General features: G+C 40.0%; 1 protein-coding gene across 2 annotated transcripts in view; it reads right to left on the bottom strand.

Moving 5' to 3' along the window:
- RPRD1A (regulation of nuclear pre-mRNA domain containing 1A) overlaps positions 1 to 15,308 on the bottom strand; it is a 74,860-nt gene that overhangs the window by 23,205 nt on the left and 36,347 nt on the right. For both annotated transcript variants that reach the window (XM_034416323.3, XM_034416322.3), the window contains exons 5-6: positions 13,803 to 13,929; positions 13,530 to 13,705 (exon numbers count right to left, since the gene is read on the bottom strand). In XM_034416323.3, coding sequence (XP_034272214.1) covers positions 13,530 to 13,705; positions 13,803 to 13,929 — 303 coding nt within the window. The remainder of the gene's footprint in view (positions 1 to 13,529; positions 13,706 to 13,802; positions 13,930 to 15,308) is intronic.

The following is a 15,308-nucleotide window of genomic DNA, read 5'->3' as shown; positions in this document are numbered from 1 at the left end:
TTTCTAGACAGGAAGGGATAAATTTTCAAGGCAAGGAGGGCAAAACCTCTCATAGAAAGCAGCCAGAGATTTTCTACAAAAATAAGTACATATCAAATGCATTTTTTAAAATTAACTTTTAGAATTTAAAAATTTAATTTTTTTATCTAAATCTGTGGTTAAATCTTTTACATTTTGAACATTTATACACTTTTAAAATTTTAATCCTTAAAACAAATTAGAAAAATAAACCAATAGTCATGGAAAAAGAGACTATTGTGTGATTTGTAAAAAAAGTTTCATGTATGTGCTTATGCCCATAGAAGACCCAAATTACATATGTATCAAATAAATGAATTACTGGAAGAAAAAGTATCCAAATTGAACATAATAAGGAACAAACAAGCATAATAAAAAGGTCTAAAAGAAATGACCATGTATATGAACCTTTAGAAGACCAATGGAAATGTTTCCCTCATAGAAGAAAACAGAAACCAAGAACAATGCCCCTGCTGTCCAATCCAGCTCCTTTAAAACTGAGCAATTGATTCCGCAGACTCCCCTGGAAGAAAGCAAGGAGAAAGAAAAAAGAGAACACCATCAAGGGTCCCTAAAAAGAGGCATCATCAAGTGCTCCTGTGAAAGGAAGTAGTTTAGACTCCTCCCTCCATCTGCCCATAAAAATGGTGAGTATTGATGATAGGAGATTCAATTCAATTCTCAGGGGAACAGAACCAGCCATCTCTAGATTTGACTTTAAATCTAGGGAGATATGCTGTCTCCCTGGATCAAAAATCAAAGATGTGACTGAAAACCTTACTAAAATAACCAATCTCACAGATTACTACCCATTTAATCTCCTTCACATAGGGACAAATGACACAATAATGAACCTGAAAACAATATTCAGAAACTACAAGCAGCTAGGCAAGAAAGTTAAGGAGTTAGGAGCACAAGTGGTGTTTTCATCTGTATTTCCAACAAAAGGAGAACACCCAATGAGGAAACAAAGAATTTTAGAAATGAACTACTGGCTTAGGAATTGGTGCTGCCAAGAAAACTTCAGATTCCTAGACCATGGTGTGCATTACCTACAGTAGTGGCCAAAATTGTGGAAACCTTTTGAGAAAAAGGTATTTTTGAGGTTTGATGGCTAATAACATGACTTTTTTGGGGAGTTTCAAGATAATCCTATTCCACTGCTGGAATGGCCTGGGAATAGCCCAGACCTTAACCGAATTGAAACTCTATGGAGCCGACTAAAGAAGTGACCCAGAAGCAACCCAGCAATAAAACCCAGTTACTAGAAGCAATCATTCAATCTTGGTTTCACATTGTAACAGCTACAGAACTAAAAGACTTAGTTCACTCCATGGGAAGACATTGTAAGGCCGTAATTCATGCTAAAGGTTACCCAACTAAGTATTAACTGAAGTGATAATTTTTGTATATCTCGTTTTTTCTACATGTTTCAATCTTCTTTATACTGTAACTGCTATTCTAATAGCTTATCCTTCATAAAAGTTATTGCATTACATTCTTAATTATCTTTCCATTGATATATTATTTTATAGTACTACTAAAAAAGTGTTATTAGCTAGTTTTAGAAAATATGTTTTCCAAAAGGTTTCCACAATTTTGGCCACCACTCAGGAGTGGGATTCTACAGGTTCAGACAAACCGGTAGCTCCAACGATCAGCTGGGAACGAACCTGTTCGCTCCAATGATCAGCTGGGCCTGCCCGCCCCTGCACTTTACTTACCTTTATCTTCGCAGCTGATTAGCGCGGGAGAGCGGATTGCCGCGCCTCAGCTGTTTTAATTCCTTAGCACTAATGTGGAAGGTGATATTTTGTTGAATTATGCATGTGTGCACAAAGCACAAGCGTGAAGTGTGCGATCACCGAACCGGTTGTTAAACCGGAAGGATCCCACCACTGCCACTACTGTACATGAAGGGATTCTGGAATGGGATGGACTGCACCTCACAAGAACCAGAAAGAATGTATTCGGAAAGCAACTGGTTCAACTTATCAGAAAGGTTTTAAACTAAAATTGAGGGGGGAGGGTGACCAATCCTTAGGATCTTTAGTACCTATTCTGAAGTACAAATCCCAAGACAACCAATCAAATGGTGAGGTAGGGAGTGATGGGAAGAAAGAAAAACTCCTTCAGTTCCTTTCGGCATGGCTGGTCCCAATCAATACTGATAGAGAGTGAGGGCCCAACCTCGGCCACTATTTTGTGGTGTGCCACAAGGCTCAGTACTCTCTCCATTCCTTTTGAACATCCATATGAAACTGTTGGGCAAGATCATCATGGGTTTAAGTTTTCTACAGTATGCCAATGACACCCAACTATCCACTCTTGGTGACCACAGTGTGCTGTGTCTGTCCTCTCACGGTGCCTGGAGGTTGTGGGGGTCTGGATGGGAAACAACAGGCAACTGAACCCTGGTAAGATCAAATGGCTTTGGGTTCACGGGGCTCCAGGCCTTCATCATTTTTGATTCTGTCAATGTGGCAATGTCTCAGACAGATCCAATCCACAACTTGTGAGTTCACCTAGACTCGTGACTCCTGCTTGAGGAACAGGTGGCAATCATGGATAAGAGTCTTTGGACAACTTTGTGTTGTGTGGCAGTTGCGGCCTTTCCTGGATCAAGATTCCCTGAGCTCTCATTCCATCAAGATTGGACTATTGTAATGCGCTCCACATAGGGCTACCCTTGAAGAGCATTCAGAAACTACAGTTGGTGCAGAGATGTGGTAGCCCATGCACAGTTTTTGGGCCTCCAAGAATGGTCCCTGTAACATACAGTTCCATGAGCTGCATTGGTAACTGGTCTGCTTCCAAGTGCAATTCAAGGTATTAGTGATCACCTTTAAAGCCCTTCATCGTAAAGGTCCAGGTTATAGGACCATCACACACTCCTGGGATTGGCTCATCCCACTCGCATCAGCAGAGGTGGCATGCTGCAGGTCCCATCTGATTTTGTTCCAACTGGCAGAGTCCAGGGGAAGGGGCTTCTCTTCTGTTTCCCCTGCCCTCTGGAACATCTTGGCCTCAACTCTATTCTTTCATAAGGGCCTAAATACTGGGTTCTCCTAATTGGCCTGGGGCCCCAATGTAGTACAGTGTTGGTGGCTAACAAGAGATCCCACCTCCCCCCTTCCACCCCCGCCCTCCCAACATATCCTTGATTTTAATCTCTGGTTTAAATTAATTCAGGTATTAATGTAATTATTTTTATGTCTGTAAGCTGCCCAGAATTACCTTATGGTAAAATAGATGGACAATAATTTTATAAATAAATAAATAAAACTCAGATAAAAGGAGATATAGGTCAGTCATCAAAAGACTCAAATGCTTATACACAAATCCTTAAAGCTTGGGAACAAACAAGGCAAATGTGAAGTACTAGAACTTCAGGGCAAGTATGATATACAGTAGTGTCATTACTGAAACTTGGGATGAAATTCATGAGTGGAATGTACTGATGGAAAGATACAAACTGTTCAAAAGAAATAAACCTAACAAAAGAGGAAGTGGAGTTGCATTATATGTAAGAGATCACTACATCTCTACAGAGATGTACAAAACCTAAAATGAAAGCCTCCTAGAATGCATATGAGTCAATAAATAAAGAAAAATGAACATTTCCATAGGTGTATACTACAGGCCACCGAATCAAGCAGAAGAAATAGATGAACCTTTTGCTAACTACCGTGTTTCCCCGAAAATTCAGCTTACTCAGAAAGTAAGTCCTAGATTGATTTTTACATGTGTGGCCAATATAAGCCCTACCCCTAATATAAACTGTAATTAAGAGCCTGCCCACTCCAGGATTCACAGGTAAAAATTAAAGTAGGGTGTGGCTGCAGCTGCCCTACTACTTAACTTTGGATAGTTGCAGCCAGGCCTCGCACACTTTGGGCCATTTCTTCTGCAGCCAGCAAGGCTTTCCTGAAGGTCTCTCTAGCCGATAACAGCTTCAGATCGGAAAGCCTTGCTTTTTCAGGAAAGCCTTGCTGGCCTCCAAAGAAGTTTATGAAGGCCTCTGACAGCAAAAAGGGGGCTGGGAGATGCGCACAAGTGAGGTGAGTCAGTTGATGACACCCCACTCCCCAAAATAAGACTTGGTGCCTTTTTTGATGGTAAAAATATATATAATATATGGAATGGGACTTTTCAGTTTGAACTCTTGCCGCTGCCTGTTTCTCCACCAGGGTTTTGCCCAGTAGTAAAATTTGTTACTATCGGTTCTGTGGGCGTGGCTTGGTAGGGGGGGGGTTAATGTGACTGGGTGGGCGTGGCCAACTTTTTTTTTTACTTTTAAAAGCAGTTTTTCTACAACCTTAAGAGGTTGCAGAAAAAAAGCCTCTGACGATCAGGCAACTAAGCTGGATCACCAGAGTCTTTTAAAGGCATTTTTTCCCCTACAACCTCTTCAGCTGAAGAGGTTGCAAAAAAAAAAAAATGCTTTTAGAAGCCTCTGACGATCCCAGCTGAGCCGCACGATCATCAGAGCCTTTTTTTTTAACTTTTAAAAGCATTTTTTCGGCCAAAGAGGTTGTAGAAGTAAAAAAAAAAAAAAGCCTCTGATGATCGCGCGGCTCAGCTGGCCATGGGGGGGGGGAAGAGGGATTTTTGCTACCCTGAACCACCCGCCACCATCGCTATTGGATTGGGCAATCCGGTCCAAACCGAGAGCATTTCACCCCTGGTTTCACCTCCACGTTATTACAGCTTGGCACTTTGGGCCATGGCCCCTCCGTCTCAGTCCCTTCGCCGCAGCCCATTTGTTGCAGTACAGTTCGTGTCAGGCTTTTGGGCGCACAGGACAGTTCGAAGCCAGCCAATCGGTGCAGGGGCTTGGGGGCTTTGGGAGTAGAGTGGGATTGCAGTTCAGAGGGAGGCTTTTGTCAGTTTGGAGCTTCCTGAGGCGACCGAGAGAAGCGCGGGGGAGGGATCCAGCCACAAAAGATTGGAGGTGAGGGGGCAGTAGAGGTTCCCAGGCCAGTTTGGGGCTCTGCCCCCCCCACCATAAGCCGCTCACCTGTCAGTTTGGAGCCTCCCGAGGCTGCCAAGAGCAGCGGGTTTGGGGGCTGTAGACGACAAGGGATCCAGCCACAACAGACAAGGGGAGGGGGCAGTAGAGGGCGAGGGATCCATCAGGTGGGGTTCCCAGACGTTATTATAACTAGACGTAGATTCAGGCTAGAAGGGACCTCGGAGGTTATCTAGGCCAACCCCCTGCTCCAGCAGGAGACCTTATATCATCTGAGTTATTTTGGTGCCTCTAACAGAAAGGCAAATTCCCAGAAAAGGGAAGGAGTTTACTAGGACAAAGCTAAACAGCCTCAGGTGCTTGTTAGGAGAAGGAAGGGGAGGGGTGGAAGCTGCCCTATACCTGATCCTGCCTCCCTGACACCAAATGGGAAGAGTGGGGGGGAGGGAGAAAGAAAAAGAAAGAGAGAGAAAGGAAAGAGATTAGACTGATAAGACTAATAAGGAGTATTCTATATTTTTTGAAGGTATATTCAAATCTAATTAGGAAGCCAGGATGTTATTTTATGACATTTCTGACTGTATAAAAAGGAGTTACACCTTTTCTGAAGTGTAGCCTCCATTTAAGTTTCTTGTTTGGCATTTATGAGTTTAAACGTATTATTAATCGACCTTACAGATGGAAATGAAGAAGAGTGAGGAGCAACACTAATTCCAATCGCTTATCCTTTTCTCTTTCTCTGCTCACGTTCCTTTCAGGTGCCCCGTGGAATTCCAGGGAAAGACCGTCCACCCTGACCGGGGGCTCTAGCCCGCGCAGGAATGTTTGGGATTTAGATTTGTGTATTCCTGCAAAAAAGATAGACTACTCCTCATTAGCCTTATCAGTCTAATCTCTTTCCTTTGGCCATGTGGCCCCCTGGTGTGACGAGAACAGATCAAAGTTGAGATACATTCTTAGGCAGAAGGGGGAGGCTCTGATCAAAGGTGAGACATGTTTTGACAAATGCCAGGTACTTCACTCCAAGAAACCTGGGAGAAGCAGAGAGGGAATGAAGAGATGGGGATGGGGCTTAGAAGCGAGCAGGGCTCTTGGGACAGGTGGGTCTTCAGAAACCAGGAGAAGGAAAAGCAAAACATCTTCAGAAACCAGAAGGAAAAGCAAAAGATCAGGCCAGCCATTCCCACCAGCTGGTTGCAAAAGCCCCACCTGATGGATTCCTCATCCTCCACAGCCTTCTTCCCCCCGCGCTGCTCTCAGCCGCCTAAGGAGGCTCCGAACTGACAGGTGAGGGGCTGGTAGTTGGTGCGGGGGTTTCAGAGCCCCAAGCGCTACTAACTTGGGCAGCCCTAGTCGGGGTAGAAATACCTTTGCCACCTCCCAGCTCCCTCTTCCACAGGAAGAGGCCCTGGGAACCTCTACTCCCCCCATCTTTTGTGGCTGGATCCCTCCCCCACATTACTCTCAGCTACCTCAGGAGGCTCCGAACTGACAGAGCCTCCTTCTGAACTGCAGCCCCCGCTCTACTCCCAAAGCCCCTGAGCCCCTGCGCCGATTGGCTGGCTTCGAACTGTCCTGTACACCCAAAAGCCCAACGCGAACTGTACTGTGACGAATGGGCCGTGGCGAAGGGACTGGAACAGAGGGGCTGTTGCCCAAAGTGCCGAGGTGTAATAATGCGGAGGCAAAACCCTGGTGGAGAAACAGGTAGCGCCAAGAGTTCAAGCTGAAAAGTCCTAGACCTTATAAGACAGAGTCTTATTTTTGAGGAAACACGGTAGTTAACAAATGTATATAGAAAACACACTACAATAGTAATGGGGGACTTTAATTACCCTGATATCAATTGGAAGACAAACACCACATCAAGTGGGAGATTGAAAGGGTTCCTGAGCAACCTACTGACAACTTTGCCATCCAAAAAAAATAGAAGAGTGTAGAACTATACTGGACTTAATTCTTACTAATAGAGAGGAAGTAACAGAGAGGGTTCAAACTGCTGGAGCTTTGAGCAAGAGTGACTACGTCATATTGGAATTCAATATAATGCAAACACAAACAACAGAACATAATCAAACCAGAGAGTTTAAAAGAACTAATTTTAACACATTTAGAGAAAACTTGGGAAAGGTTCCATGGCTTAAAATCTTAAAAGTGAAAAAACAACTGAAGAAGCTTGGAAAAGTCTAAAAAATACAATCATGAAAGCCCAGTCGAGTTTAATACCACTGAAAAAGAAAAACAAGAAATCAGCAGTTACATAAAGAACTCTCTGATAAACTGAAAGACAAAAAGTTTATGTATAAAAAAAATGGAAAGATGGGGACATAACTAAAGCAGAATACCAACGAATAGCCTGAACTTGAAAATATGAAGTTAGAAAAGCTAAAGTTCAAATGAAATAAGATTTGCAACAAATGTCAAAAGTAATTTTAAAAAGTTTCTTTCAGCATGTAAGAAAACAAGAAAAATGTCAAAGAAAAAGTTAGTCCACTGATGAGAGAAGATAGCAAGGAAGTAACGGGCAGTAGACAGAAAGCAAAACTGCTTAATTCATTCTTTGATCTGTCTTCATGCAGAAAAAAACTACAGCCCAACCTACTAAAAATACAACTGCAAAAGATAGATTAGGAATACAAATCAAAATAAACAAGAAAATGGTATAAGAACACCTGTTCGCTCTAGACAAATTCAAATCACCAGGACCTGATGGATTACATTCCAGAGGAAACTTCCAGAGGACCAGAAAACTGCTGATGTGTTCTCCATCTTTGGTTAAAAAAAAAACAGATCCAGGAAACTACAGACCAGTCAGTCTGATATCAATACTTAGGAAGATCCTGGAAAAGATAATCAAGCAATAGATCTGTGAACACTTAGAAGCAAGTAAAGTTATAACTGGAACCCAGCAGATATGTCAAAACAAATCATGCCAAATAAATCTTATTTCATTCCTTGACAAAGTCACTAAATTAATGGACCAGTGAAATGCAGTGGACATAGTATACTTGGATTTTAGTAAGGTATTTGACAAAGTAGACCACAACCTACTTCTTGGTAAGCTATAAAAAAATGTGGGACAGACAGCATCACCAACAGATGGTTTTGTAATTGGCTGATAAACCGCACTCAACATGTAGTCCTTAATGGAACTACATTCTACATGGAAGTAAGTAAGTAAGCAGAGGGGTACCCCAAGGTCCATTTTAGGCCCGGTACTCTTCAACATCTTCATAAACAATTTAGAAGAGAGAATAAAAGAGGAACTCATCAAATCTGCAGATGACATTAAATTGACAGGAATAGCCAACACCCCAGAAGATAGGGTCAAAATCCAGATGGATATTAACAGATTTGAACACAGGGTCCTATTTAACAAAATAAAATTCAATGTAGAGAAAAGTAGGGTTTTACATTTGGGCAAGAAAAACCAAATGTACAGATACAGATTAGGTGAAACCTGGCTCAATAGTACTAGCTGTGAAAGGGATCTTGGATTCTTAGTAGAAAACCACTTAAATATGAGTCAACAGTGTGTGGCAGCAGCCAAAAAAGTCAATGCAATCCTAGGCTACATTAACAGAGAGATAAAATCAAGATCATGTGAAGTATTAGTGCTGCTTTATAAAGCCTTAGTAAGACCACACTTAGAATACTCATCCATTTTTTGGCACATTATAAAAAAGATGTTGAGATTCTGGAAAGAGTGCAGAAAAGAGCAACAAAGATGATTAGAGGGCTGGAGGCTAAAACATATGAAGAACGGTTGCAGAATTGGGTATCTCTAGTCTAGTGAAAAGAAGGACCAGGGGTGACGTGATAGCAGTCTTCCAATATCTGAGGGGCTGCCACAAAGAAGAGGTGGTCAACCTATTTTCCAAAGCACCAGAATGCAAGGCAAGAAACAATGGATAGAAACTAATCAAGGTGGGAAGCAACCTAGACCTAAGAGGAAATTTCCTAACAATGAGAACAATTATCGTATTTTTCAGAGTATAAGGCACTTTCCACCCCCCCTAAAAGAGGGTGAAAATTTGGGTGCGTCATATACTCCAAATGTAGCCCCACCCACCCACCGGCCCCCACCCTTTGGCCTCTACCTCTCAGCAATTTACCTTCTTGCAGCAAGCAACAAACAGCAAAACAGCCCATTTCAGCTTCAGCACAACCTGATTAGCACAAGCAGTTGATTGTCGGTTGGATTGGCCTCCCGACCCTCAGCTGTTTCAGGTTGCAGGGATTGCCATTGCCTATTGCCACATAGGCCTCCACTGCTTGCTATAAGCAGGCAAATTGCTGGGAGGCAGAGGCAGAGTTGCCTGCCTGAGCAGGAAATTGGATTAAGGTTCCTTCCATCCCCATTACTCTATGTTCTAAGTTCTAACTAGACCTGAATAAGTTCTACATCAAGATATATCAAGCTTAAATATGTTTTTAAAAATTGTGATAGATATCCCTAAATGCAAAACCATAATCAAGCATTTCAAGACATTAAATTTTACGGTACAGAATAAACACAACAAAAACAGCAAATAAAAACAAAAACAATGCCTTTCAGAACATACTAAAGTACGGGTAGTCCCCACTTAACAACTAATGTTCAGTAACCATTCAAAGTTAAGACAGCACTAAAAAAGTAACTTTATAATTGTTTCTCACACAACCATAAATTTTTATGACTGTTGCAGCATCCTAAATTCATTTGATTGCCATCTACATGCTTCAAAGCCAGCTTCCAACAAGTAGACAATGAAGAAGCTGGCAGTAAAATTGCATGTTACGGTTACAATACCTCATTTAATTACCATGGCAGATTGTAAGTCTATTGGGTCTTATCATGTCACTTGGTAATAGATTTGCCGAATTCAATTGTGGTTATTAAATGAGGACTATCTGCAACAAGAGAGTTGATCCCATGCCAATAGCACAGTAGTATGTTTGGGCCTAAACAGAGTCTACTAATCTGATAATGTAATGTTCAAAATTCTCTCTCCAGTTTCATTCTATCCTTGAGGTTCCTGCTTAGGCAGTCATGTTTATAAGAGGCATACTATTTTATTGTCAAATACTGAAGTGTTATAAGAAAATATTTACAGTTTTTAATTGTTTTAGATGGACTTCTGTATCTCTAACATGTAATTTTACATTGGAGTGTACAAAGAAATCTCAACATTGACAAATATTTAGAATATTCCTACAGCAATGCATGCATATGTACACGTCTACACACAGAAGTTTAGAATAATCAATTATGATTTTTGATTGAACTGATAAATCAATAAATACAAGTTATAGTTAAATAACAGCAATCAGTTAAAAATAAGTTTTTAAGTTTATGAGCACTTTTTAATGTAAATGTGAATTAAAATGTGATCTATTCTCCATACAAGTCCACACAACCAAAGAGAACCCAATTAAACAAATGAGTTTAAAACATTATACATGTTTGTTTATTGTGGAAAATTATTCAAAGTTATCTATTTGTGATGCTAAATGTATGTGAAACCCTTGAATTAACATTTGAAGGGAAAATTAGAGTCAAATGTTTCAATCAAGAAAGTAACAATCAAATTCTGTGGGACACTAATTACTTAAAGCAATGGTTCACATACTTTCGCCATACACAAATATGTAGCTATAGATGGATTTCCTTAATAAATTTTTTTTTCACTCTTTTGTTTAATTGGGTTCTCTTTATCAAGTTTTAAGGGCTTGTGTGATGACAATTTAGGTCATATTTATGCAGGAATATTGAAAATTTAAAAGAGTTCACAATTTTGAACTATATTTTTTCAGCATGAAGATATGTTTTCTCACATCTTTTAATTTTTCATACAATTACTTCTTTACATAATCTACCATTCTTCGATTCTGTTAAACAAGGAATATAACATTTCTTTTTCATATCAATTATAGCATTTGGTGGTGTTGGTCACCACCTTTAAAGTGCTCCATGGCATAGGACCTAGTTATCTTCGAGACCGCCTGCTGCTACCGATGACCTCCCACCGAGCTGTGCGCTCCCACAGAGAGGGCCTCTTCGGGGTGCCATCAGCCAAACAATGTAGGCTGATGACCCCCAGGGGGAGGGCCTTCTCTGTGGGGGCACCTACCCTCTGGAATCAGCTGCCCCCAGAGATAAGGAGAATCCAAGACCTCGGTGCCTTCCGCCGTGCCCTTAAAACTTTCTTTTTCCAGCAAGCTGGGCTGGCTTAACATAACATTTTTAAAAAACATTTTTAACTGGTTTGTCATTTTAAATTGGGGCCAAATTAATATATATCCTTTTAATTGTTTTTAATGTTTGTATTGTATGTTTTTAGCTGGCTGTACACCGCCCTGAGTCCCTCGGGAGAAGGTGCGGTATATAAATTCGAAATAAAATAAATAAAATAAAATAAAAATAAATTTGGACTTTAAGTGGCATGTTGAGATCACATTCCTACTTCAGCAACATCCAAGACAAAAAATTATTTAATTGAAAAATCTCCAAGTATTTAATAATTTTTCCCTGCTACTCAATTAAAACGATAGCTTGGGTCATGTTTTAAATGATTTGTGGGGGATCTCAGGTTTTCAAGGACCACATACAGTTCTTAAAACATAGTTGTACACACTTGCTCTAAACAACAGATGTTACAAACGGACAAGGAGGAGCTTTTAACCTTTATGTCACACCTGTTAGCTCCCCAGAAAAACAGAATATTAAGACTATCCTTTCATTCTTAAAATTTCAATAGCAATCCATAATTCTCTGTAGCTCAGTGGGCAGAAAGAGGGAGAAAAAGAGGAGGAAAAGAGCAATCAACCCTATTAGCAGAGGGAATTTCCATTTCTCATATATTCATTCATATATATACACACACCTAGTTCTCCAACTATTATTTGACTTAATATTGCATGCAGAGACATCTTTACTAAATGATTTTCTAATAACCTCAATAGACAGTATTAAATTGATGAACTCAATTGTATAGAAATTAATTTTAATGAATTTCATTTAACATATTCAGTTTGATGACTATGATTGATGTACATCTTATTTTAATTTAAGCAAAACTGATTTGTCAAACATACTGAACAGGAAATTAAGAAAGTTTCTTTTTTAGAAAGAGGAGACAAAACAGGATTTTGATTCTGAATTTTATTTTTAGCAGGATGCATTACTAACGGAAGATGTCACCATAAGAAGATAATATCCATGTTCCTCACCTGAAATAGAAGCTTGATATATATTAAAGACATGTCACTATCAAAACTGTCAGACATTACCCACCCTCATGGAAGCTAGAAGGATAATAACATTAAGCTTTTGTTATATGCTACTGAGTAGGAAATTATACACATTTAAGGTACAAATATGAAAAACTATTGATATAGATTCTGATTTTAAAACTCTTAAATCAGGTTAAAAGTTGTCCATTTTAATAAATGGGTCTATCAGAATCATCTGTGTTCCAGTTATCTGAGGAGGAAAAGTGAATAAATTGATGGCATTCAATAAATGTTTATTCAAACTTACAGCTACCAGAATATTTACCATAGATAATGCTTGCTCAATAACTATCATCTAAAGCTCTCTAGATAGTTGCCTTATGACAATTCATTTTATAACCATTTGAAGTTAAGATAGTGCTGAAAAAAGTGATCTATGATAAGACCTTGCACTTATCACTGTCACAAGGTCACCACAGTGACTTGATCGTGATTCAGGAACTTGGCAACCACCACTTGTTTATGATTGTAGCAGTGTCTTGTGGCATCATATAATTGCCATTTGTAACCTGCTAGCTGCAAGAAAGGTCACAAGTTGTGGTCACATGATATCTCATTTAACAATCAAGGTGACCAAAAAAAGACTTCAAGATCAGGGGCAATCTTGTGATTCCTCACTTTATGACATACAGATTAACGATGAATTTTCTGGTCTTTATTGTGGTCCTAATAGCTTTTTTCTAGGTAGAATTTTGAAGTTGATAAGTATGACTTTTATACTTTTGTTTTTTAAAAAATCCAATTTTAAATACTTGAAGCTTTAAAAAATCAACTTGGACTTCTACAAAACATGCAGATAATCTAGCATTAAATTTCACCTCACAAAAAGATGGTGAAAATTTTTTTTTGTGGTTTTAAAAAAATAGAAACACAACCACAAATTGCCAAAGGAAACATAATAATACAATTATCAATGGAAGTAGCAGTGAGAGAAGTTTTAAAACCCTTCTCTGCACTGAGAGTTTCCAACAATTACATCAACATTAGAAAGAAAGAGATCTGTTAATGTCAAACTTTATATTAAGTCCCAAAAATATTTGATAACAAAATAAAATAAATGCTTCTCCTAACATTTTCCCCCACAGTAAATGTATAGACTTTACTATTTAATACTTCAGAAGAATTAAAACCACCTACTATGAGAAAGTTGAAGTATCTTAAAAAAGTATCTTAAAGACACCCTATGGGAAAAAGCAAATGTAGTAAAGAATGTTAAGTAGGAAAGAAAAGTTAAGGAAAAGAACTACCACAACAAATGACGCACTTCCAATGTTTGTTCTTTCTCTGATAGGATTTCTTTTTGGCATCGTAAAAAATCTGACAACATCCGATTTAGTTGTTTTCTATCATCAATTTCAGCTGCCAACCTGCCATTGTAATCCGCCAGCAACATACATGCATCATCTACCATCTTGGAAAGCTGTTCTCCTGATTCTTTGTCTGCAAAATAAGCAAAAATGTATTTAAAATTCACATTATAAATTATCCAATTAAGTCTAATATTCTGACACTATAATTATATCATAGTTTGCCTAACCTGTGATTCTGTTAAGCAAAGTTGCATCTTGAACTTCTAGTGGTATTGAGGCTATCCTCTGATGAACAGCTGCATCTCCAGAGGCTGCATTTTCTAATTCTTGTAATGATCTTATAAGATCCATTGTCTAGAAAAAATGTGTAAGTTTGAAAAGTATCAGATATTACCATATTACAAAATAATACTAGAGCTGAGAAAAAAGCAACAATGTTATTCTTAATTCAGCTGAGAAGGAACCAGAGCATTCCTATTACCAACTGTGGCTTTTGCTAGCATATTTCATTACATTCTCACTCTCTATCCCAGTTTCTTTTCCCTGTCTGGGATTTTCCCCAGTCCACTGCCACTGTGGTTTCTGTATGTGTGGCGCTTTTTAAAAATACATAAAAACTGACTTTTCAGTTAATTATAGAATCTCCAAGGTTTTTTTTTCTCAATCTTTCTGTACTTGTACTAAGCTTGAGATCTATTACTGTTGCCCTTTCTTCAATGTGTAATATAGTTTTGGCAACAGAACTCTAGAGAATGTAGATCAATGTATCTTCTAGCACATATGCACGCTCACATTAAAATATCATAGTGAATCTCTAGAATTAATTTCTTATCTAAGTCATAATCCAATAAATATAGAATGGAACGGAGAAAAAAAATATAAAAGATGGACAGTCAATCAAAATATTTTATTTATTTATTTATTATCGGACTTATATGCCGCCCTTTCTCCACAAGGACTCAAGGCGGCTCACAGCAATAAACAACAAGTCCAATTAAAATTCAATAATAAAAACTAAAATTCCCATTAAAACCCCATTCAGTCCAGGCCAGCTTGGCTTAACAGCCATGTTTTAAGGTCACCGCGAAAGGAGCAAAGGTCGGGGGCTACCCGGAGCTCCAAGGGGAGCTGATTCCAGAGGGTAGGTGCGCCCACAGAGAAGGCTAACTCCCTAGGGGCCGTCAGCCAACATTGTTTGGCTGACGGGACCCCCTCTATGTGAGCGCACGGGGCGATGGGGAGCTGTTGCTGGCCGCAGGTGATCCGCCAAATACCCCGGGCCTAGGCCATGTAGGGCTTTATAGGTAATCCCCAGCACCTTGAACCTTACCCGGTGGGCAACCGGTAACCAATGCAGGTCACACAGGAGGGGTGTGACATGGGAGCATCAGGACACTCCCATCACTACCCGCGCAGCCACATTCTGCACCAGCTGAAGCCTCTGAGTGGTTTTCAAGGGCAGCCCCATGTAGAGAGTGTTGCAATAGTCGATCCGGGAGGTGACGAGTGCATGGGTGACCGTGCGTAGGGCATCTTGGATAGGGGCGCAACTGGCGCACCAGACGAATCTGAGCAAATGCCCCCCTGGTCACGGTCATGACATGGTCTTCTAAAGTCAACCGTGCATCCAGGAGGACGCCTAAGTTGCGTGCCCTATCCACAGGGGGCAACACCTCTCCCCCTATGACCAAAGATGGAATATTCCCTTGGAACCGAGACGCCGGTACCCACAG

The sequence above is a fragment of the Pantherophis guttatus genome, chromosome 4, assembly GCF_059756535.1.
Source record: "Pantherophis guttatus breed Tessera chromosome 4, ASM5975653v1, whole genome shotgun sequence".
Lineage (NCBI taxonomy): Eukaryota > Metazoa > Chordata > Lepidosauria > Squamata > Colubridae > Pantherophis > Pantherophis guttatus.
The sequence above is the reverse complement of the archived record's forward strand: the minus strand, read 5'-3'. Positions and strand labels throughout refer to the sequence as shown.